At 47.2% G+C, this 22,467-nt stretch overlaps 1 protein-coding gene across 3 annotated transcripts in view; it reads left to right on the top strand.

Moving 5' to 3' along the window:
• LOC129867596 (zinc finger protein 423) overlaps positions 1-20,784 on the top strand; it is a 152,416-nt gene extending 131,632 nt beyond the window's left edge. For all 3 annotated transcript variants that reach the window (XM_055941103.1, XM_055941101.1, XM_055941102.1), the window contains 3 exons: positions 878-1,009; positions 4,309-4,424; positions 19,979-20,784. In XM_055941103.1, the coding sequence (XP_055797078.1) occupies positions 878-1,009; positions 4,309-4,424; positions 19,979-20,008 (278 nt within the window). In that variant the 3' untranslated portion in view covers positions 20,009-20,784. The remainder of the gene's footprint in view (positions 1-877; positions 1,010-4,308; positions 4,425-19,978) is intronic.
• Positions 20,785-22,467: the final 1,683 nt, after the last annotated feature.

The raw sequence follows: 22,467 nt of genomic DNA, 5'->3' as shown, positions 1-22,467 counted from the left end.
ATGTTTGATTGAAGACTTTATTAACTCTGCGTGCCACTGTTGCTGAGCAGCGGGACACCTCGGGGCATGGGGGACGCTGTCTGCGGTGGGACAGCGGGGTAGACGGGGAGGTTGCCTTGAGGGGGGACAGGGACCGGCAGCGGTGGCTTCCACGGTTCGGGGCTTGGCGAGAGGGCACGATTGGGGCGCAGTGGAGGTAATCTGATGGCACGGGGACGGGCGCGGCTCAGTCCTGTGTGGCGCTCGGCCGATAAGACAGGAGCGGAGGCGCCCAGCCAGGACCCAACGCCCACCTTTCATCTGTCCCACGGCGGAGGGGGCCGCTGATGTCATTCATGCAGGCTTAAAATAGAGCGGCGAGCAGGGGGAGGGCACATAGCCCAGACCACTGGGGGTGGCAGGCAATTACCGGCCGGGAGAGAAGAGGCACTGGGAGAAGGGGGGGGGGGGGGGGGGGGGGGGGGGGGCTGGTCACATAGGCCATATCAGAGAGAGAGAGAGAGGAGAGAGAGAGGAGAGAGAGAGGAGAGAGAGAGGAGAGAGAGAGAGGAGAGAGGAGAGAGGAGAGAGGAGAGAGAGAGAGAGAGAGAGAGAGAGAGACCTTTCTCAGTAGGATTCAGACTGGACATATCTCCCTCTCTGGGCTCTGTGTCAGGGACACTGTGGCCAGATTATGTGTTGGAGCTTTGCTATATGCTGCAGAATGAACTGGCATATGGGAGAGAGGCAAAGATTGATTTGAACCGCTATGCTTTAGTACACACACACCTGTACATGAGCTGACACTTTTAATTGTGTGTGTTTGATAATAATGTATGCGTTTAATGTGTTTCACCCTCTGACCCTCCTTGTTGTGTGGTGTGTTCTTCTTTTGCAGAGGAAGGCATCAATCACGAGTGCAAGCTGTGTAACCAGATGTTTGACTCTCCGGCCAAGCTCCTGTGTCACCTGATCGAGCACAGCTTCGAGGGCATGGGCGGCACCTTCAAGTGTCCCGTCTGCTTCACAGGTGGGGAGGGGGGGCAGGTGGAGGGCAGTCAAGGTGCTTCAGTGTCTGACCGACATTAACATACACAAACAGAGACAATTTGAACACATGGTCCACTCGAGCTGCAGGCCCCAACACATTTCTGCCCTTTCACATACATATAATAACATCCCACCCATAGAATAGCAGAGATGCTAATACACGTACCCTGTTACATTCTTCACCTTTCCACCCTCTCCTTCTCTACTCCTCCATCTCTCTGTCTATCCATACCTTCCACCCTCTACCCCCTCCTGTGGTAAAATACAGTCCTCCTCCTGTATCACCTGTATCCTCCTGTATCACAATTCCAGTGGGTCAGAAGTTTACATACACTAAGTTGACTGTGCCTTTAAACAGCTTGGAAAATTCCAGAAAATGATGTCATGGCTTTTAGCTTCTGATAGGCAAATTGACATAATTTGAGTCAATTGGAGGTGTACCTGTGGATGTATTTCAAGGCCTATCTTCAAACTCAGTGCCTCTTTGCTTAACAGCATGGGAAAATCAAAGGAAATCAGCCAAGACCTCAGAAAACATTTTGTAGATCTCCAGAAGTCTGGTTCATCCTTGGGAGCAATGTCCAAATGTCTGAAGGTACCGTGTTCATCTGTACAAACATTAGTACACAAGTATAAACACCATGGGACCACGCAGCAGTCATACCGCTCAGGAAGGAGATGCGTTCTGTCTCCTAGAGATGAATGTACTTTGGTGTGCAAAGTGCAAATCAATCCCAGAACAACAGCAGAGGACCTTGTGAAGATTCCGGTACAAAGGTATCTGTATCCACAGTAAAACGAGTCCTATATCGACATAACCTGAAAGGCCGCTCAGCAAGGAAGAAGCCACTGCTCCAAAACCGCCATAAAAAAAGCCAGACTACGGTTTGCAACTGCACATGGGGACAAAGATCGTACTTTTTGGAGAAATGTCCTCTGGTCTGATGAAACAAAAATAGAACTGTTTGTCCATAATGACCATCGATATGTTTGGAGGAAAAAGAGGGGGGCTTGCAAGCCGAAGAACACCATCCCAACCGTGAAGCACGGGGGTGGCAGCATCATGTTGTGAGGGTGCTTTGCTGCAGGAGGGACTGGTGCACTTCACAAAATAGATGGAATCATGAGGCAGGAAAATTATGTGTATACAATGAAGCAACATCTCAAGACATCAGTCAGGAAGATAAAGTTTGGTCGCAAATGGGTCTTTCAAATGGACAATGACCCCAAGAATACTTCCAAAGTTGTGGCAAAATGGCTTAAGGACAACAAAGTCAAGGTATTTGAGTGGCCATCACAAAGCCCTGACCTCAATCCCATATCAAATTTGTGGGCAGAACTGAAAAAGCGTGTGCGAGCAAGGAGGCCTACAAACCTGACTCAGTTACACAGGCTCTGTCAGGAGGAATGGGCCAAAATTCACCCAACTTATTGTGGGAAGCTTGTGGAAGGCAACTCGAAACATTTGACCAAAGTTAAACAATTTAAAGGCAATGCTACCAAATACTAATTGAGCGTATGTAAACTTCTGACCCACTGGGAATGTGATGAAATAAATAAAAGCTGAAATAAATCACTCTCTACTATTATTATGACATTTCACATTCTTAAAATAAATTAGTGATCCTAACTGACCTCAGACAGGGATTTTTTACTAGGATTAAATGTCAGGAATTGTGAAAAATGTATTTGGCTAAGGTGTATGTAAACTTCCAACTTCAACTGTAAATCCATATAGTAAAGAATTAGCCAAGATAGAAAAAAACTCACTCCACACATGGGAATCAGGGTGCGAGATAGTGAAAACATTATGACAAGTGCGCAAGCTGCAGCTGACCGAGGACAGCCAGTCCACAGAAGTCAACTCTGTGCTTCTGAGTAGGAGAACTCCGGTCCTTCAAGAGTCCTGCCGTGTTGTTGGGAACATTAATTAGAGCTGATTTACCCATGGTGCAACCTGGTGAGACGTCCCCCCTGAGTGGCTGAGACTCACACAGTCCACTCTATTCAGTCACAGGCACAGCCACAGAGTAAAGCACATGGTCAGGGCCGGCTAGGCGTAGCACAGAGACTAGCCCATCCACAATCAGCTTGATCATGGCACATGCACAGTCACAGGGCTGGACAGGTGTAACACTGAGACTAGCCGAGACTAGCAGGCCGAGCAGAATGGCTCAAGGTCCTTCAGGCTTGGCCGTGGTCCCCTGTGTCTGCTGTGCCCTAGATCAGAAAGGCCCTGAGAGGTCAGAGAATAAAGAGCAGTTTGAAAGAGGAGGGCGGCTAATCCTCTGTGGCCGTCCGGACGGTTTAGGGCCCCGCTGTACGTGTCCTCAGAGTTAAGCAGCCAGGGCTCTACAGGCAGCAGGCTGAAAGTCACATTGGACCTTCTGCTCCCCTCTAAGAATCAGATATCATAATTTCCACTGAAATATAGATACGGTTGACCGCAGCTGAGATGTCATTTTGTGTCCGTCTTTATCCATTGTCATCTTTCTGTTTGTCTTTCTGCATTTTTTTGTCTGTTTTTAGTATTTCTCTATCTGTTTCTCTAGTAATTGGACATCCCAATCCCTCGCTGTCTGTTTAAGAATCTACCTGTTTATGTCTGTTTGTCTGTTGGTTTCTGTTTGTCTGTCTGCATCAGAAGACTTACTGTAAGCTGAGACCACGTAGCAGCCGCCCTTCTCTCTCTCTGTTCCTCTCAGTAGATGTGTTCCCCCCTTTCCCCACAGGTACACAGCACTCTTTTAAAGTTGAACTCTATTCCTGTGCGGGTTATGAATAAGTTAGGATGTGCTGCTCCTTTGGGGAGGGTTAATAATTTAGACTTTCCACAAACACAGCAAACTTAAGTTTACTGAAACAAAACAGAAGAAAAAAAACACAGGAGCGAAAATTAAACAACAGGAATGGAGGATAATTTATTGATAAATATCACAAGGTTTGTAGGGGATAGTGTAGTCTGCATGCTGTCTCCCCCATCTTTCCATCTCTCCTCTCATCCCCGTAGTGGCTCTGATGGCGCTTCATCCACTAATGCTCATGTGAGAGGGTTCCTTTTCTCTTTATTTGTATTGACGCTGTTGAAGTTGTTGTTTTAGTTGAACTAGTATGACTTTGTCTCTAGCCTCAGTATTTGCAATCAGGGAGAGCGAGACTTGAAACCTTTCCCTTTTCCCTCGCAAAATTGTATTCAAAAATCTAGTTCTCTGGTTAGCATAACTTATCACCAGTCTGACCAATCATCTAACCTATCCTCCTCCTTCTCCCCTCCCCCAGCCTTTGTCCAGGCCAATAAGCTGCAGCAGCACATCTTTGCCGTCCACGGTCAGGAGGACAAGATCTACGACTGCTCCCAGTGTCCACAGAAGTTCTTCTTTCAGACTGAGCTCCAGGTCAGTACACTAACACTTCAAAACAACAGAGCGTGATGGCATCTCTCAGCACCATACAGCATCTTTTACTGGCCAATATAATCTAAAATCATAAGACATGACTTCAATATTTATTGCTTCTAATGGACTCCTGAGTATCTTAGCAGAATTTTTGATAAACCAATATTTTGTCCACCTCAGTTTATGGTCTTCTCAACCAGGATTCAATTCCAGTCTTAAACAGGCTGTTATAACAGGGTATAGTTAAATGTGTTCTGTGGTATGATTGATAATTAATAAGGAAATTATCAGCAGAGTAAATGAGTAGCTTCCTTATGGGCAGTAACGGTTAGACTCCAGTCTATTGCTAATCAATCAGCTCTCCTGCTGGGCTCTCTGGTGCACGCACACACACACACACACACACACACACACACACACACACACACACACACACACACACACACACACACACACACACACACACACACACACACACACACACACACACACACACACACACACACACACACACACACACACACACACAAACACTTCCCCTGACACAAGCACACACACTCCTCCTCTCATTCATACATACTCTTACAGGAATCCATTTGATTATCATAGTGAGAGGCCATCCTTTAGCTGGGCTACCGCTACCACATACACGACCAAAAGTATGTGGACACCTGCTCGTCGAACATTGCATTCCAAAATCATGGGCATTAATATGGAGTTGGTCCCCCCTTTGCTGCTATAAATCCTCCACTCTTCTGGGAAAGGTTTTCCGCTAGATTCTGGAACATTGCTGCGGGGACTTGCTTCCATTCAGCCACGCGCATTAGTGAAGTTGGACACTGATGTTGGGCGTTTAGGCCTGGCTCGCAGCCGGCATTCCAATTCATCACAAAGGTGTTGGATGGGGTTGAGGTCTGTGCAGGCCAGTCAAGTTCTTCCACACCAATCTCAACAAATCATTTCTGTATGGACCTCGCTTTACGCACAGGGGCATTGTCATGCAGAAACAGTAAAGGGCCTTCCCCAAAGCACAGAATAGTCAGAATGTCACTCTATGCTGTAGCATTAAGATTTCCCTTACCTGGAACTAAGGGGCCTAGACCAAACCTTGGAAAACAGCCACATACCATTATTCCTCCTCCACCAAACTTTATATTTGGCATTATGCATTTGGGCAGGTAGCGTTCTCCTGGCATCTGCCAAACCCAGAGTCATCCGTCAGACTGCCAGGTGGTGTGGCGTGATTCATCACCCCAGAGAACTCGTTTTCACTGCTCCAGAGTCCAATGGTGGTGAGCTTTACTCCACTCCAGCTGACACTTGGCATTGCACATGGTGATCTTAAGCTTGTGTGCGACTGCTCGGCCATGGAAACCCATTTCATGAATCTCCAGACGAACAGTTCTTGTGCTGACATTGCTTCTAGAGGCAGTTTGGAACTTTGTAGTGATTTTTGCAACCTAGGCGCTTCAGCACTCAGTGGTCCCGTTCTGTGAGCTTGTGTGGCTTACCACCTCACGGCGGAGCCGTTGTTGCTTCTAGACGTTTCCACTTCACAGTAACAGTTGACCGGGGCAGCTCTAGCAGGGCAGAAATTTGACAAACTGACTTGTTGGAAAGGTGTCATCCTATGATGGTGCCACGTTGAACGTCTCTGAGCTCTTCAGTAAGACCATTCTACTGCCAATGTGTGTCTATGGAGATTCCATGGCTGTGTGCTCGATTTTATACACCTGTCAGCAAAGGGTATGGCTGAAATAGCCGAATCCATTATTTTGAAGGGGAGTCCACATACTTTTGTATATATAGTGTACTACCTGTAGTACGAACACACCTACATATACTTATACACACTGTTTTAACCACTGAAGACGCTGACACACTGTACATGTACATGCAGACGCAAAGACATGCGGATCTAGCCACCCCTCCCCTCCATCAGTTTTACTTTCTTTCCTCCATCCGTCCACTCCTCCCTCCCTCTCTCCCCCCACCCTGTCCTGGCAGGGTTCTGGCTGGGTCGGGTCATTAGGGTCCAGACAGATCGTGGAGGGCCACACTCTGTATAACTCACTCCAGAGTGGGTCCAGTGGGCAGCTGGGGTCAGTGTTATTCTGCCCTGCCCCTGGCTGGATCCATCATCCTGAGCTATCGGTCTACTACTACCAAAAACCCTCCCTCTCCCCCTCTCTTCCTCATGTGTTCTCCCTCCCTCTCTCCCTCTTGTCCTCATGTGTTCTCCCTCCCTCTCTCCCTCTATTTCTCATGTGTTCTCCCTCCCTCTCCCCCTCTATTTCTCATGTGTTCTCCCTCCCTCTCTCCCTCTTGTCCTCATGTGTTCTCCCTCCCTCTCTCCCTCTTGTCCTCATGTGTTCTCCCTCCCTCTCTCCCTCTTGTCCTCATGTGTTCTCCCTCCCTCTCTCCCTCTTGTCCTCATGTGTTCTCCCTCCCTCTCTCCCTCTTGTCCTCATGTGTTCTCCCTCCCTCTCTCCCTCTTGTCCTCATGTGTTCTCCCTCCCTCTCTCCCTCTTGTCCTCATGTGTTCTCCCTCCCTCTCTCCCTCTATTTCTCATGTGTTCTCTCCCCCTCTCTTCCTCATGTGTTCTCCCTCCCTCTCTCCCTCTATTTCTCATGTGTTCTCCCTCCCTCTCCACTCTGGTAGTTGGTAGAGGAGTGGGTGGGTATGCTAGCCTTAGGAGTGAGCTGCCTGTGAGCATAATGGACAAATAATATCCATGGCTCCATTTTGGGGGCTGTAACCTAAATCTCCTGACCAGCCCACAGAGCCCCCCCCCCTCTAGCCCGGACCCGGCCCCCCCACCCTGACTTGACAGTGATGTAGGGCTGACGGGGGTGGGCATATGGCCAGTCAGTCCATTTAACAGCAGGAGGAGCGCTGAACCCTGTCGGTCAGTGTCTGCCTCACTCCGATGCCGGGCGACCGAGAGATAAACACCAACTGATCGCACAGTGTGGCATGGCCCATCTCGCGTCGCTCCACTTTTCCACACTCCTCCATTTTTCCTCCATTCATTCCAATCTGTATGGCCACACCTCTCCCTCCTGACCGGGTCACGCTGTCTAAAAGAGGTGATGTTCCTCTCTGAGCTCGTCTAGGTAGGACCACTCGCTCCATCACCAAGCTATAGGAACGCCACACTCACATGGCCACAGCAGCATCCTCTGATGGGCTTGAGTGTGTATCCTTCACTTTTACTGGCCCTGTTCCATGTTTGGACATTGCCTCACCCTTCCCTCCCACAAGCTCCCCAGCCCACCCCTGTGCTTTGCCCCAGGAGGAACAGTTGGGGATATGCAGTGGTCTGAGTGCGGAGATGAACTGGGCTGAACTGGGCTGGTCGTGGAGGTTAGTGGTGGGCCTGGTTGTTTGGGTGTTTGTGTTAATGAGGTCTGAATGGATGGAGGATGGAGGAGGCTGGCTGACCTGTCTGGGCTGTGCCCTGCTCGGGGCTCCCTACCCCAGCCCTCTGAGGGCCCAGGCAGGGCCACCCTCCGTTAATCTTTCAGCTGTCCCTTGGGCCTGTGGGGGGACACGTCACTGCATCATCCCTTCTCCCTCATGGCCACCTACTCCACGCTCCTCACTTTTCAAAACTCTCTCTCATGCCTCCTCTCTCTCTCTCGCTTTCTCTCTCTCCTTGTCCCATATGTACCAGCCCCCATTCATATTTTAGCCCATCTCAGCTCCTCTCGTCTCTTCTCTCCTCATCTGTGCCTCTCCCCAATGCCCCATAAATAGTGCAGACGTAAGCTGGTAAATAAGTGATGCTTCGCCCCTGATCAGCACTGTTAGACCCAGCCTGCCGGATCTGGATTCCTTTACTGGAAACTTCAGAGACTTGGCTGTTTTTTGTGTGTTGTTGTTTGTCTCCCCCAGGTGCCCCAGAGCCCCCCCCCCCCCCCCCCCCCCCCTCGCCCCACACTCACCAACCCTCACCCCTCCGTGGTCTGCTGTCATTCGCTGACAGCATGGCTGATCTTTACACTATTTAATTTAACCCTCGTTGGGGGGGGGGGGGGGGGGGGCACCCAGTGCTCCACCCAGTGCTCCCCCTCTGTTCGCATGTGTGTACACTATTTCCTTTAGCACTAGTAAATATTTAACTCCAGTCAGCAGTTTGGAATGAGAGGAGGGGAGGGGTCTCTGTCCTCCGGCTTGTTTGTTTTTTGATTCCTCCTCCCCCCTCCCTCTACATCCAGAAAGTGTTGAATATTTGAGGGCAGCGCATTCTCCTCCAAAGCTATGTAGGAGCTGGGGTTTGGGTCTTAGAGCAGAGATACAGAGAGCCGGGAACATGGGCTGCAGCGTTTACACAGGCAGTCCAATTCTGATCTTTTTTTATTTCACTAATTGGTCTTTTGACCAATCATATCAGATCGTTTCACATCAGATCATTTTCAGAGCTGATCTGATTGGTCAGAAGACCAATTAGTGGAAGAAAGATCCAAATTGTAAATGCAGCCACGGAGACACACCACTAACATATACAGTGTGTGATCTGTGTCTGCTGTGTTTGATTGGACAAGTAGTGCACTGAACAGTGTCTTTGTTAGCCTCATGTACATTCACGTCAGCAAAGGTATTTCCTTAGTTAGTCCTTGTCTATGTTCTCTGCTGTAGCTATGCTACAGTGTGTGAATATTGTAGTGTGTGTCTATACTATGGATGTATTTCTCTCTGTGTGTGTGTGTGTGTGTGTGTGTGTGTGTGTGTGTGTGTGTGTGTGTGTGTGTGTGTGTGTGTGTGTGTGTGTGTGTGTGTGTGTGTGTGTGTGTGTGTGTGTGTGTGTGTGTGTGTGTGTGTGTGTGTGTGTGTAGGTTACTGGGGAGTTCTTAGTTTGCTCATTATGGTGTGCCACGGTGTGGAGGCAGGATTTGATCTAGGTGTCCCAGTGACAGGCTCTGGTTGTGTCTCCGCTGCCCCGCTGTGCAGAGTGGCGCTCCATGTTATTACAATGGGGACCAAGAGATCTCTCTGCAGACCTGCCCACCCCCCCGCCCCTTCCCAAAACATTCTGCAAAATGATGCGCCAGCTCAGAGCGGTGCAGTCTGGGGACTGCATGCACCACATACAGGATGCATACAGCTGTCTGACTTGTCATACCTGGGTCTGTCTGAGCTGCACCACAGAACACTATGGTCCACTGTGGTAGCCAACACGGCTCTAGTTGTCAGGCAGCGGTGTGAAGCTGTGGTCACGGTATCAATGGTGTAGTCTTTCACAGCTAGTCTTTGTGTATAGCATAGCAAATGCATCAACTTCTGATGAGATGGAGCGTGGAACATACTGTCGCCCCTCACATCCTCAGCCCCAGTACCTGTTTAAGTTGTTTACCTGTTCTTCTGTGTTTTGTTTTCGTTCTCATCCTGCACTGCGAAAGAAACTCAGACAAATTTGAGTGTGGTGAATTCAAATGAAAAACGCTCTACATGGGGTGAGCTAATCTTCTGAGAAAATCAAGACATTCACATCCTGTCATCTTACCATGGTGTGTGTGTGCACGTTATTTCCTACAAGTCTCTGAAAGGGGCAATGACACTCTGTATAATACCCACACACACATTCCCCATAGAGATTCTGTCACAAACCTTCCCCTCGTGAAAATACCCTCCCTAAGTGACAGTATGGAATGAAGAGAGAGGGAGGGAGGCCATGGCTGCCCTGACTCCCAGAGAGACGAGGTGTCTGGGAGAAATTGGGGGCCAGCGTGGAGGTGGGAGAGGAACGCAGGGACAAAGAGGAGGAAAGATCCACAGGGATAGAGTCAGCTCTTCTATGTCTCTGTTCTTCACTCTCCATCCTTTCCCTTTATCTGTCTGTTGCATTCCATTATATGTATACTATCAAACACAGAGAGCTGGAGAGTGAGAGGGGAAGGAAAGAAAGAGAGAGAGAGAGATGGAGAGAGATGGAGGGAGAGGGGAAGGAAAGAAAGAGAGAGAGAGAGATGGAGAGAGATGGAGGGAGAGGGGAAGGAAAGAAAGAGAGAGAGAGATGGAGAGAGATGGAGGGAGAGGGGAAGGGAAGAAAGAGAGAGAGATGGAGGGGAAGGAAAGAAAGAGAGAGAGAGATGGAGGGAGAGGGGAAGGAAAGAAAGAGAGAGAGATGGAGAGAGATGGAGGGAGAGGGGATGGAAAGAAAGAGGCAGAGAGATGGAGGGAGAGGGGAAGGAAAGAAAGAGAGAGAGAGAGATGGAGGGAGAGGGGAAGGGAAGAAAGAGAGAGAGATGGAGATAGATGGAGGGAGAGGGGAAGGGAATAAAGAGAGAGAGAGAGATGGAGGGGAAGGAAAGAAAGAGAGAGAGAGAGAGAGAGAAGGAGGGAGAGGGGAAGGGAAGAAAGAGAGAGAGAGATGGAGAGAGATGGAGGGAGAGGGGAAGGGAAGAAAGAGAGAGAGAGAGATGGAGAGAGATGGAGGGGAAGGAAAGAAAAAAAGAGAGAGATGGAGGGAGAGGGGAAGGGAAGAAAGAGAGAGAGAGATGGAGAGAGATGGAGGGAGAGGGGAAGGGAAGAAAGAGAGAGAGATGGAGAGAGATGGAGGGGAAGGGAAGAAAGAGAGAGAGAAATGGAGGGAGAGGGGAAGGAAAGAAAGAGAGAGAGATGGAGAGAGATGGAGGGAGAGGGGATGGAAAGAAAGAGGGAGAAAGATGGAGGGAGAGGGGAAGGAAAGAAAGAGAGAGAGAGAGATGGAGGGAGAGGGGAAGGGAAGAAAGAGAGAGAGATGGAGATAGATGGAGGGAGAGGGGAAGGGAAGAAAGAGAGAGAGATGGAGGGAGAGGGGAAGAAAGAGAGAGAGAGATGGAGAGAGATGGAGGGGAAGGAAAGAGAGAGAGAGAGATGGAGAGAGATGGAGGGGAAGGAAAGAAAGAGAGAGAGAGATGGAGAGAGATGGAGGGAGAGGGGAAGGGAAGAAAGAGAGAGATGGAGAGAGATGGAGGGAGAGGGGAAGGGAAGAAAGAGAGAGAGAGAGATGGAGAGAGATGGAGAGGAATGAAAGAAAGAGAGAGAGAGAGAGATGGAGAGAGATGGAGGGGAAGGGAAGAAAGAGAGAGAGAGATGGAGAGAGATGGAGGGGAAGGGAAGAAAGAGAGAGAGAGATGGGGGAGAGGGGAAGGGAAGAAAGAGAGAGAGAGATGGAGAGAGATGGAGGGGAAAGAAAGAGAGAGAGAGATGGAGGGAGAGGGGAAGGGAAGAAAGAGAGAGAGAGATGGAGAGAGATGAAGGGAGGAAAGAGAGAGAGAGGAAGGGAAGGGAGCAGTTCTCTCTTCCTGGACCCTGTCTCTGTTTCAGTGTGTCTGCCTCCACAGAGCAAAGCATCGTCCCTAGTCAGATATAACAGTTCAAAATAATCGAATCAAATTTTATTTGTCACTTGCGCCGAATACACAGGTGTAGACCTTACAATGAAATGCTTACTTACAAGCCCATAACCAACAATGCAGTTCTAAGAAAAATAAGAGTTAAAAAAAATATTTACTAAATAAACTAAAGTAAAAAATAAAAGAGCAACAATAAAATAACAATAACGAGGCTTTTACATGTGGTAGTGGTACAGAGTCAATGTGCGGGGGTACAGGTTAGTAATGAGGCTATATACATGTGGTAGTGGTACAGAGTCAATGTGCGGGGGTACAGGTTAGTAATGAGGCTATATACATGTGGTAGTGGTACAGAGTCAATGTGCGGGGGTACAGGTTAGTAATGAAGCTATATACATGTGCTAGTGGTACAGAGTCAATGTGCGGGGGTACAGGTTAGTAATGAGGCTATATACATGTGGTACAGAGTCAATGTGCGGGGTACAGGTTAGTAATGAAGCTATATACATGTGGTAGTGGTACAGAGTCAATGCGCGGGGTACAGGTTAGTAATGAGGCTATATACATGTGGTAGTGGTACAGAGTCAATGTGCGGGGGTACAGGTTAGTAATGAAGCTATATACATGTGGTAGTGGTACAGAGTCAATGTGCGGGGGTACAGGTTAGTAATGAAGCTATATACATGTGGTGGTGGTACAGAGTCAATGTGCGGGGGTACAGGTTAGTAATGAGGCTATATACATGTGGTAGTGGTACAGAGTCAATGTGCGGGGGTGCAGGTTAGTAATGAAGCTATATACATGTGGTAGTGGTACAGAGTCAATGTGCGGGGGTACAGGTTAGTAATGAAGCTATATACATGTGGTAGTGGTACAGAGTCAATGTGCGGGGTACAGGTTAGTAATGAAGCTATATACATGTGGTAGTGGTACAGAGTCAATGTGCGGGGTACAGGTTAGTAATGAGGCTATATACATGTGGTAGTGGTACAGAGTCAATGTGCGGGGTACAGGTTAGTAATGAGGCTATATACATGTGGTAGTGGTACAGAGTCAATGTGCGGGGTACAGGTTAGTAATGAAGCTAAATACATGTGGTAGTGGTACAGAGTCAATGTGCGGGGTACAGGTTAGTAATGAGGCTATATACATGTGTTAGTGGTACAGAGTCAATGTGCGGGGGTGCAGGTTAGTAATGAAGCTATATACATGTGGTAGTGGTACAGAGTCAATGTGCGGGGTACAGGTTAGTAATGAAGCTATATACATGTGGTAGTGGTACAGAGTCAATGTGCGGGGTACAGGTTAGTAATGAGGCTATATACATGTGGTAGTGGTACAGAGTCAATGTGCGGGGGTACAGGTTAGTAATGAGGCTATATACATGTGGTAGTGGTTCAGAGTCAATGTGCGGGGTGTACAGGTTAGTAATTAAGCTATATACATGTGGTAGTGGTACAGAGTCAATGTGCGGGGTACAGGTTAGTAATGAGGCTATATACATGTGGTAGTGGTTCAGAGTCAATGTGCGGGGTGTACAGGTTAGTAATGAAGCTATATACATGTGGTAGTGGTACAGAGTCAATGTGCGGGGTACAGGTTAGTAATGAAGCTATATACATGTGGTAGTGGTTCAGAGTCAATGTGCGGGGGTACAGGTTAGTAATGAAGCTATATACATGTGGTAGTGGTACAGAGTCAATGTGCTGGGGTACAGGTTAGTAATGAAGCTATATACATGTGTTAGTGGTACAGAGTCAATGTGCGGGGGTACAGGTTAGTAATGAGGCTATATACATGTGGTAGTGGTACAGAGTCAATGTGCGGGGGTACAGGTTAGTAATGAAGCTATATACATGTGCTAGTGGTACAGAGTCAATGTGCGGGGGTACAGGTTAGTAATGAGGCTATATACATGTGGTAGTGGTACAGAGTCAATGTGCGGGGTACAGGTTAGTAATGAAGCTATATACATGTGGTAGTGGTACAGAGTCAATGTGCGGGGTACAGGTTAGTAATGAGGCTATATACATGTGGTAGTGGTACAGAGTCAATGTGCGGGGGTACAGGTTAGTAATGAGGCTATATACATGTGGTAGTGGTACAGAGTCAATGTGCGGGGGTACAGGTTAGTAATGAAGCTATATACATGTGGTACAGAGTCAATGTGCGGGGTACAGGTTAGTAATGAAGCTATATACATGTGGTAGTGGTACAGAGTCAATGCGCGGGGTACAGGTTAGTAATGAGGCTATATACATGTGGTAGTGGTACAGAGTCAATGTGCGGGGGTACAGGTTAGTAATGAAGCTATATACATGTGGTGGTGGTACAGAGTCAATGTGCGGGGGTACAGGTTAGTAATGAGGCTATATACATGTGGTAGTGGTACAGAGTCAATGTGCGGGGGTGCAGGTTAGTAATGAAGCTATATACATGTGGTAGTGGTACAGAGTCAATGTGCGGGGGTACAGGTTAGTAATGAAGCTATATACATGTGGTAGTGGTACAGAGTCAATGTGCGGGGGTACAGGTTAGTAATGAAGCTATATACATGTGGTAGTGGTACAGAGTCAATGTGCGGGGTACAGGTTAGTAATGAGGCTACATACATGTGGTAGTGGTACAGAGTCAATGTGCGGGGGTACAGGTTAGTAATGAAGCTATATACATGTGGTAGTGGTACAGAGTCAATGTGCGGGGGTACAGGTTAGTCCAGGTCATTGAGGTAATGTGTACAACTGAGATGTGTTGTTGCGGTACAGGACAAGCACTTCGTGGTGTGGTTCCACTCGTTGCCAAAACAGGACCGGAACTGTCATGGCTTTGACAGTGACGTATGAGCTGGGGTATTGTCTATGAGTGGGTTCTCCTGGCAATAAACAGTGTAGAGACGTGGTTGCACTGTGATCTGATCAACCACAGTAGAGATGTGGGCTCAATCACTAGATCAACTTCATACATCACATCACTCACCACAGTGAGGGTGTGGGAACGACATGGAGGTGATACTCTATGTGGGGTCTCTGTCTTTCTCTGTCACTCTTGGTCTGTCTGTCTCTCTCTTTTCCTCTGTCTCTCTCTCCATCATAGAGAACACACAGGACGGGGTCTTTTACACCCTGATGTTCTCCATTCAGCAGCTGGAGGCTGACACAAACACACTATAAATCACACACCACTGACAGCTCTACTAGGGAGAGGAGCTCACAGTCACACCATCAAACCACCTCTTGAATACTCCCATCCCTTTCTCTTTCGCTCTACTCCTGTCTCTCCTGTCCCTCTCTCTTTTCCCTCTGGGTGGTCATTTTGTTGTGACACCACAAAGCGCGGCCGACTACATCAAACCCCTCCCCTCACCTCTCTCTATATCCTTTGTTCGCTGCTCTTAGCTTTTTTTGTTAATTTGTTTAGGGTGCATTGTAATCAAATAAGCGGGGTCCCCGGGGACCTGTGGGGATTGGGTGTGTTTTAACAGTGACACGGAAAGGGAATGGGAGTGTGCTCTAGTGATCAGGCCGGGCAGGCCCGGAAGAGCGAATGGGAGAGCAGCGCTGCATGTCTCTCTGTACTCTGTCACCCATGGCACAGTCCGTCTGAGGCCCCTGGGCTCATCTGGCACTCAACACTCCTCTACGCCCCATAGAGTCTGTACGGATCTCACTGCTGTGCCACAGGCCCCTTTCTGTTCTCTCTCTGGGTGTGCACGTGCGTAGTATGTGAGTGCACATTTTTTATATGATATTGTATATAGCTAACCCCATGTTATATTCCATGGGATATACTTACACAACTTTGTGTCCCATTCTATAGTCGGAACAGGATGTCTTGGTAGGTGTGTTATTGTGTGATATAGGGAAGATGAGGGACTGAACCCCATAGCTGTAAGGCCAAGGAGGGATTCATTAGTTACACCAGCTGTATCAGGACAGGACCTGTAATACTGTATATCTACAGCCATTTCAGTGAGTGTGTGTTATGTTTAAATAAGTCTAACCAGGTTAGTGTGTTTCTGTGCAGTTGTGTGTTATGGCCAGCCAGTTCTATGGGTTTGTGTGTGTGTGAGTCTTTTGGATGTGTTAATGTCTCTGAGTCTGAGCTTGGCTTAGCAACAGGGGAGGGGAAGTCCCTCTTGGGTGAGAGGGTGGGGGCCGGCGGGATCATGGCGAAACAGTACATGGCTGGAGAACGGGCACATTTATTTGGTGGGGTTAGGGGGAGGAAGAGGGAATGCGGGGGGGGGGGGTTATTTGTAGCGCACTCCCCAGTGAGTTTCCTGTCTCTCGGAGGTGAAAACCTGGGAACATATGAAGCTTTAAGACAGCCCATCTGTTAGTCTCCGGCCCTTGGAAGACTGTCAACGGTCTAAAAATAAGCCACACTAAAGTGAACCAGGCGGCAAAGGTGATTTTTCATTTTGTGTTAAAAACAGAGCAGAGCAGAGAGGGACAGGCTAGCGCCAAAAGCAGTATTTCCTCTTCCTGTGGCTGTTTGAGATCGGGCCATATAGGCTAATCAGAGTATGCTAGACTTGCTTAGCGATGCTACTACAGTAGATCATGTCGTTATGTTATATCACCACAGACAAGATTTAACGCCCTAGCTGTTCAAGTGTTCCCAAATAGTGGACACGTCTGTTAAGGCTGCTGCATTTCTGCAAAAGCAAACAAAATTGGTGTGAAAGTTGTTGTTCTAGTACATTGATGTGCAGAGCAGAGGACTGTTTGTTAGAGGATTCCTGGTGAACTGACATGTTTGAGTCTCACCACCCCTGCCTGCTTCCCAGAGGACTGTTTGTTAGAGGATTCCTGGTGAACTGACATGTTTGAGTCTCACCACCCCTGCCTGCTTCCCAGAGGACTGTTTGTTAGAGGATTCCTGGTGAACTGACATGTTTGAGTCTCACCACCCCTGCCTGCTCCCCAGAGGACTGTTTGTTAGATGATTCCTGGTGAACTGACATGTTTGAGTCTCACCACCCCTGCCTGCTCCCCAGAGGACTGTTTGTTAGACGATTCCTGGTGAACTGACATGTTTGAGTCTCACCACCCCTGCCTGCTCCCCAGAGGACTGTGTTTGTTAGAGGATTCCTGGTGAACTGACATGTTTGAGTCTCACCACCCCTGCCTGCTCCCCAGAGGATGCCACAGAGCCTGGAGCCGTGAGGTGCCGGGGGGCCAGGGGGCCCTGCGGCGGCGCCTCAGACGCCTGATTGAAAGTGACATGATGGCAGCCCTGTCTAGGTCCTCGCACGTTGTAACGCAGTTAATAAAGCGCGTGTGTTGGAAACGTAGATTTCATTTTCCTTTATCTTTATCTCCTGCCTCCCCTCTCTCTCCCCTTTCCCTCCTCCCTCTTCCTCCCCCAGTGTGTGCAGCAGTCTCATAGTCTCTGCATTAGTAATGCGACTGGGCCATATTTCCCATGAGCCCACAGCTCGGCAGGATTTAGCCTCTCTTTTATAACCAGTTTAGGAAAACAATGACAGCCTAGATATTGACTGAGCAGTGAGGGGCTGTTCTGCCCACTGCACGGCCTCCCTGTGTAGAGGGGCGCTGTTCCATCCATCACACAGTGTCCCCCTGCTACACTGTGACATGCAAGCATGCTCTATCTGTTTAGTTTGATGGTACAATACAAAGGAATAACACTGTCACTGATGTTCTACCTTTGTTAGTACAGTGGTTATCTTGTCGACTTGATGTCTTTTGTCTTGGCAGTGAGGGAGTTGAAATGTGATGTTTGCTATTTAGATATTTGTAATGTGGAGTTGTTAGCCATTGATGTTGTGCAGTCTGATGGGAGGAGAAGGTTGTTTCAGGATCAACTCTTTGCTAGTTCTTCAGGTTGTAGGGGTGTAATAGTAATAGTGTTTGTCAGGTATTGGGGTGATGTGTGTGTTCTCTGTCCGATGACAGGGTGTGTTTGTGGTCTCAGTCTCCGGTCTCCTCTTGCTTAAAGAGTGAGAGCAGAGCCCTCGATCTCCTCATCCTGGAGAATATATCAATTACAGCTGCATAGGACTGATGTCACACTGAGAGTCATTATCAGATTCAGAGACACACACCATTCGCACCATCGATCGCCTATGGCTTGATCAATACCCCAGCCCCTGACGACGCTCTCAAATGAAGAGAGCTGAGACTAGCATCACAGTGTGTATGACTGTCTGTGTGTGTTCACACTGATTAACACATTTAACAAGAGCTACTTTTCCATTACACCAACCCAATATTGCAGGCTCTAGTGTGTGTGTGTGTGTGTGTGTGTGTGTGTGTGTGTGTGTGTGTGTGTGTGTGTGTGTGTGTGTGTGTGTGTGTGTGTGTGTGTGTGTGTGTGTGTGTGTGTGTGTGTGTGTGTGTGTGTGTGTGTGTGTGTGTGTGTGTGTGTGTGAGTGTGTGTGTGTAGGCTCTAGTGTGTGTGTGTAGGCTCTAGTGTGTGTGTGTGTGTGTGTGTGTGTGTGTGTGTGGGGGGGGGGGGGGGGGGGGGGGGGTTCTCTTCTAGTTTGAGTTGTATGGGAAATATCCATCCTGTGGAATGTGCAGCAGTGTAGGTGAGGGTGTTTGTGCGGCTCCTTCCTCCTCTCCTCTCCTCCCCCTATCTGTGCTGTTTCCATCAGGTCGCTGCAGTGCTGGTGTAACCCAGGACCCCAGGGACTCAGGGAGCAGCCACTGCCTCTCAATCCCCTCTTTCTGCAAATCAATACACACCAACAAAACCTTGGAAACCTCGGGGATAACATGCACGCACACACACACACTCCCTCTCTCTCTCCCTCTCTCCCTCTCTAACACACACATACACACAAACACATTCACGCACAAAGATGGGGCAAGGCTACGTCCCAAAAATTATATTTTCTGTCACATAAGGAGACAGTAGACTCAAAGCAAGCACACATTAAACTGACATGTGCCTATACATGAGGATGATGAAATCAAGATCTAATATTCTGTTTTGTGTAAAATGTTCTGCCTCTCTTCTGGCTGGAGCTGCTGTGGCCTGAGTATCAGGAGAAGCATGCAGATGGAGAGCCAATCCTGACCTCTGCTGGAGGGGTGTAGAACTGCAGGTGTCGTGGATCAGAGAGAGAGAGGTGGTTTTCTCTCATAATGGGGTCAGTGGCTCCCAGTGAGAGACGGCTCCTCGCTGAAGAGCCCTCTGTGTGCTCATTCCCACTCACATACGCGGGGGAGGGGTGCAGGAAAAGAGGGAGATGGAGAGAATGAGCGAGAGACAGAAAGAGGAAAAGAAAGACTGACCCTGAATGGCTGCAATCAGCCAGTCTAGAGCTTTAAGACCCGGGCGCTTGGCCTCCTCTGCTGAACTAGTGCAGCCTGGCTCTGCCAACAGTCGTGTGCAAAATATGCCCACCAAGATAAGGCCCAAAGAATAAGTATTTATCAACGGAAAACCATGTTTAATCCTTCAGATTTTTCCTTTTCCTTTTTTCATAGTGGTGCACAGAAACATGGGCCTATCTGTGAGAGAATAATCTTGGAAAGCAGCTTTTAGCGGGAAGAGGGGTATGATTGCTGAGCTTTCCCTGGGAATTGGGTTTATGGTCCCGGGGAGAGCGCAGACGAACCAGCCAGCCTACCAGAAATCTCCCTAACACACAAGCCTCTGGGAGCGCCATATCTGTTGTGATTGATAGTTTAACTCTTCACATCTATCTGATCTGGTATGAAGTTATATACCCTCTGGTTAAGGTGTGCAGAGAAACCAGGCTCCTGCAGTTGTTGATGGTGGTGTCGTGGATGTAATTTTGATAAAGGTGTTTTGGCGTTATTTTGAATTCATGTGTTGCGCTCAAGTGCTGTTGGAATGTGGGCCTCATAAGGTATTGATATGGTGTTTTCAAATATTTATAAGAATATCAAAAGGGATGCGAGCCTCATAAATCTGAATAAACAAATCATTGTTTCATGTTGCCATGGATAAGGAAGACCGCAAAGCAAAGACACAATGAATTTAATATGACGTTTGGGTTTATCTGCAGCTCGATATATGATATATAATGGGTGTGTGTGGGTAGAGCAGGTAGTCCGTTTTACAGGAGGCTAGAGTCCTCCGATGGACAGACAGACATGACTGTTGTGTATAAAGAGAGGTGTAGGGATGTGGGGTAGGTGGCTGTGGGGGCTCGGAGGTGTGGGCACGTAGCTTATTATTTCTCTCCTCATGTGTTCTCCTCTCTTCCCTTCCAGAACCACACACTGAGCCAGCACGCGCAGTGAGACTGGGCCCGGCAGGACTCCTGGCTCAGCCCAGAACCCCGACCCAGGCCCGGTGGGGGAGGACCATTTCAACATCACAGCCAATCAAAGTGTCATTTGCTACTCACATGTAAAACTCTAACGATTCCGCCACCAGGCACAGCTATTACGAGCAGTGGGGAATGAATATTAATGGGATATGCTATTAAAAAAGAAAAGGATATAAAAAAAAAAGGAGATGGAGAGAAAAGGTATTGTACGTGCAGTATTTTTTATCGTCCCTGCTACCCGGTTGTGCGGTTTTTTTAACAAAAGAAAAAATGGTCAAAAAAAATAAACGCCCTTAGTCTGATTTTAGTCTCTAGAAATGCATCATTTACCTTGTCCTCTGTTGCTTCTTGTATCAAACTTCATAGGTGCCAATTCTTTTCCATTTTTTTGCATATGTTTTTACTCTTTCGTTATTGTACCTTTTTATTTCTTGCAGTAAATAGGTACTTGTGATGTGTTGTGATTGTTTGCCAGTCGTAATATTTCTGAGTTTTCCTCCTTTTTATGATTATTGTTATATATTTTCTTTTTTGTAATTACAAAATAAAAAGACAAACAAAATAAAGTTAAGAAAAACATAATGGTGTGATTGGATTTTCCAGTCTATGGACCTAATGGTTATTGTAAAAATGAATATCATCAATTTCAGGGCAACTGGATGATGTCTGCTTTTTAAATGTGAATTAACCAGATTGCAATAACTAGTACAGTCAAAAAAAATGCTAATAAATCATGAAGAAAAGGAATGTGTGTGTGTGTGGTGTGAGTCTTGTTTTTCTAATGAAAACCAGTGGCAACCAGGAGAGAATAACATACCTTCACTACAGCAGCTTTCAATGTAAGCCAGGGGTTGGAACCGCTTCAGGGAACAGAACTGAAAACCATAAAATAATGAAAATATTAGAGGAACAGAATCAGAACCAGGAACAAAAGAGATCTTTACTGTTCCATTATTTAAAAAGCATGGGAACCGCTATGCAAAGCCCTCACTCTGTCACTGAGAAACATATTCCAGCGTCTGCCTGCCAGCTGGAAATCTTTGCCAGTGGGTGTGCGTGTGTGTGTAGGCTACCTTCCCCTCCCCCTCCGAAGCGTAGGTTACTGGAGCCTACTGAAGACCATACAAGCATCATTCAAAAATGGGGAGCAATTTATTATTTTTATGTTTTATATTCGTTTTTTATTAGCGAAGAATGAATTAACTTTTTAAATGCTAGCTAAGGATATTCTAGTTCACATAGGTTTTATTTACTACATAAACGTAAGATGTGTTTTTAATTCTAGTGCTTCTTTGGTCCAATGTTAAGTCAACTCTCAGAAGCTCAGACATTCCAAGTTCCTCCATAGAAGCCAGTCCTCCGTAGGTATAATTCTGTGGGCCTAATTCAGATAATGCATGTCATAAGATGCCCAGTGCTCCAAGAGAAGCCGCCTCCACCCTTTCTCACTCTCTCCCCCCTGAAAAATGTAGTAGTAGTTTGCATCCCTTCACTTGTCTGTCCAGACATAACATGGTAAATCTAAACCACTCCAATTAGTAAGATATGTTATGTATTCATTTGTGGATGTCTGTCCATTTAATGTATGTTATAAATTAGATTTTTTTTGGTAACCTTTATTTAACTAGGCAATTCTGTTAAGAACAAATTCTAATTCACAATGACGGCCTAGGAACAGTGGGTTAACTACCTTGTTCAGGGGGAGAATGACAGATTTGTACCTTTTTACCTTATGTCAGGGATTAATCAGCAACCTTTCGGTTACTGGCCCAACGCTCTAACCACTAGGCTACCTGTCGCCCCAGGTAGCCTAGCCAATACGTATGATATGTCACAAATTACAATTTGTAAGATATGTTATGAATTGCAATTCGTAGAATACTTTATGAATTTGCTAAAAGTTTTACAAAATCCAATTTGTTGTGGCTAATGTTTGCTAGGTGGCTAATGCTAAAGTTAGCTAGGTGGCTAATGCTAAAGTTAGCTAGGTGTCTAACATTAGCTAGGGGTTAAGGTTAGCTAACATGCTAAGTAGTTGCAGAGTAGCTCAAAAGTAGTAAGTAGTTTCAAAGTTGCTAATTTGCTAAAATGCAAAATTTGTTCGTGATGAGATTCAAACACGCAACATTTGCACTGCTAACATGCCTACCCATCCACCCCGACCAACCACCCTACTTTTGTTTTGCCTGAATTACCACATAACATATCATCCTAATTTTAGTGTTGGATTTATATTTACTATGTTACGTCTACTCTATGAGATCAGGCTGCATCAGTGACTCTTCAGGGGAGATATTTTTCTATATGAAAATTGATCATAACACATCTATGAAATGTAATATGCAAAGACATGACTTTGTTTCTCAGAACATTTAGGGAAAAGATATGTTTGGGGACATGATCATAAACTAATTGTGGATCTTGTTTATG

This window comes from Salvelinus fontinalis, chromosome 12 (assembly GCF_029448725.1).
Source record: "Salvelinus fontinalis isolate EN_2023a chromosome 12, ASM2944872v1, whole genome shotgun sequence".
NCBI classification, from domain to species: Eukaryota; Metazoa; Chordata; class Actinopteri; order Salmoniformes; family Salmonidae; genus Salvelinus; species Salvelinus fontinalis.
Note: the sequence above shows the minus strand (reverse complement) of the source record. Positions and strands in the feature narration are given on the sequence as shown.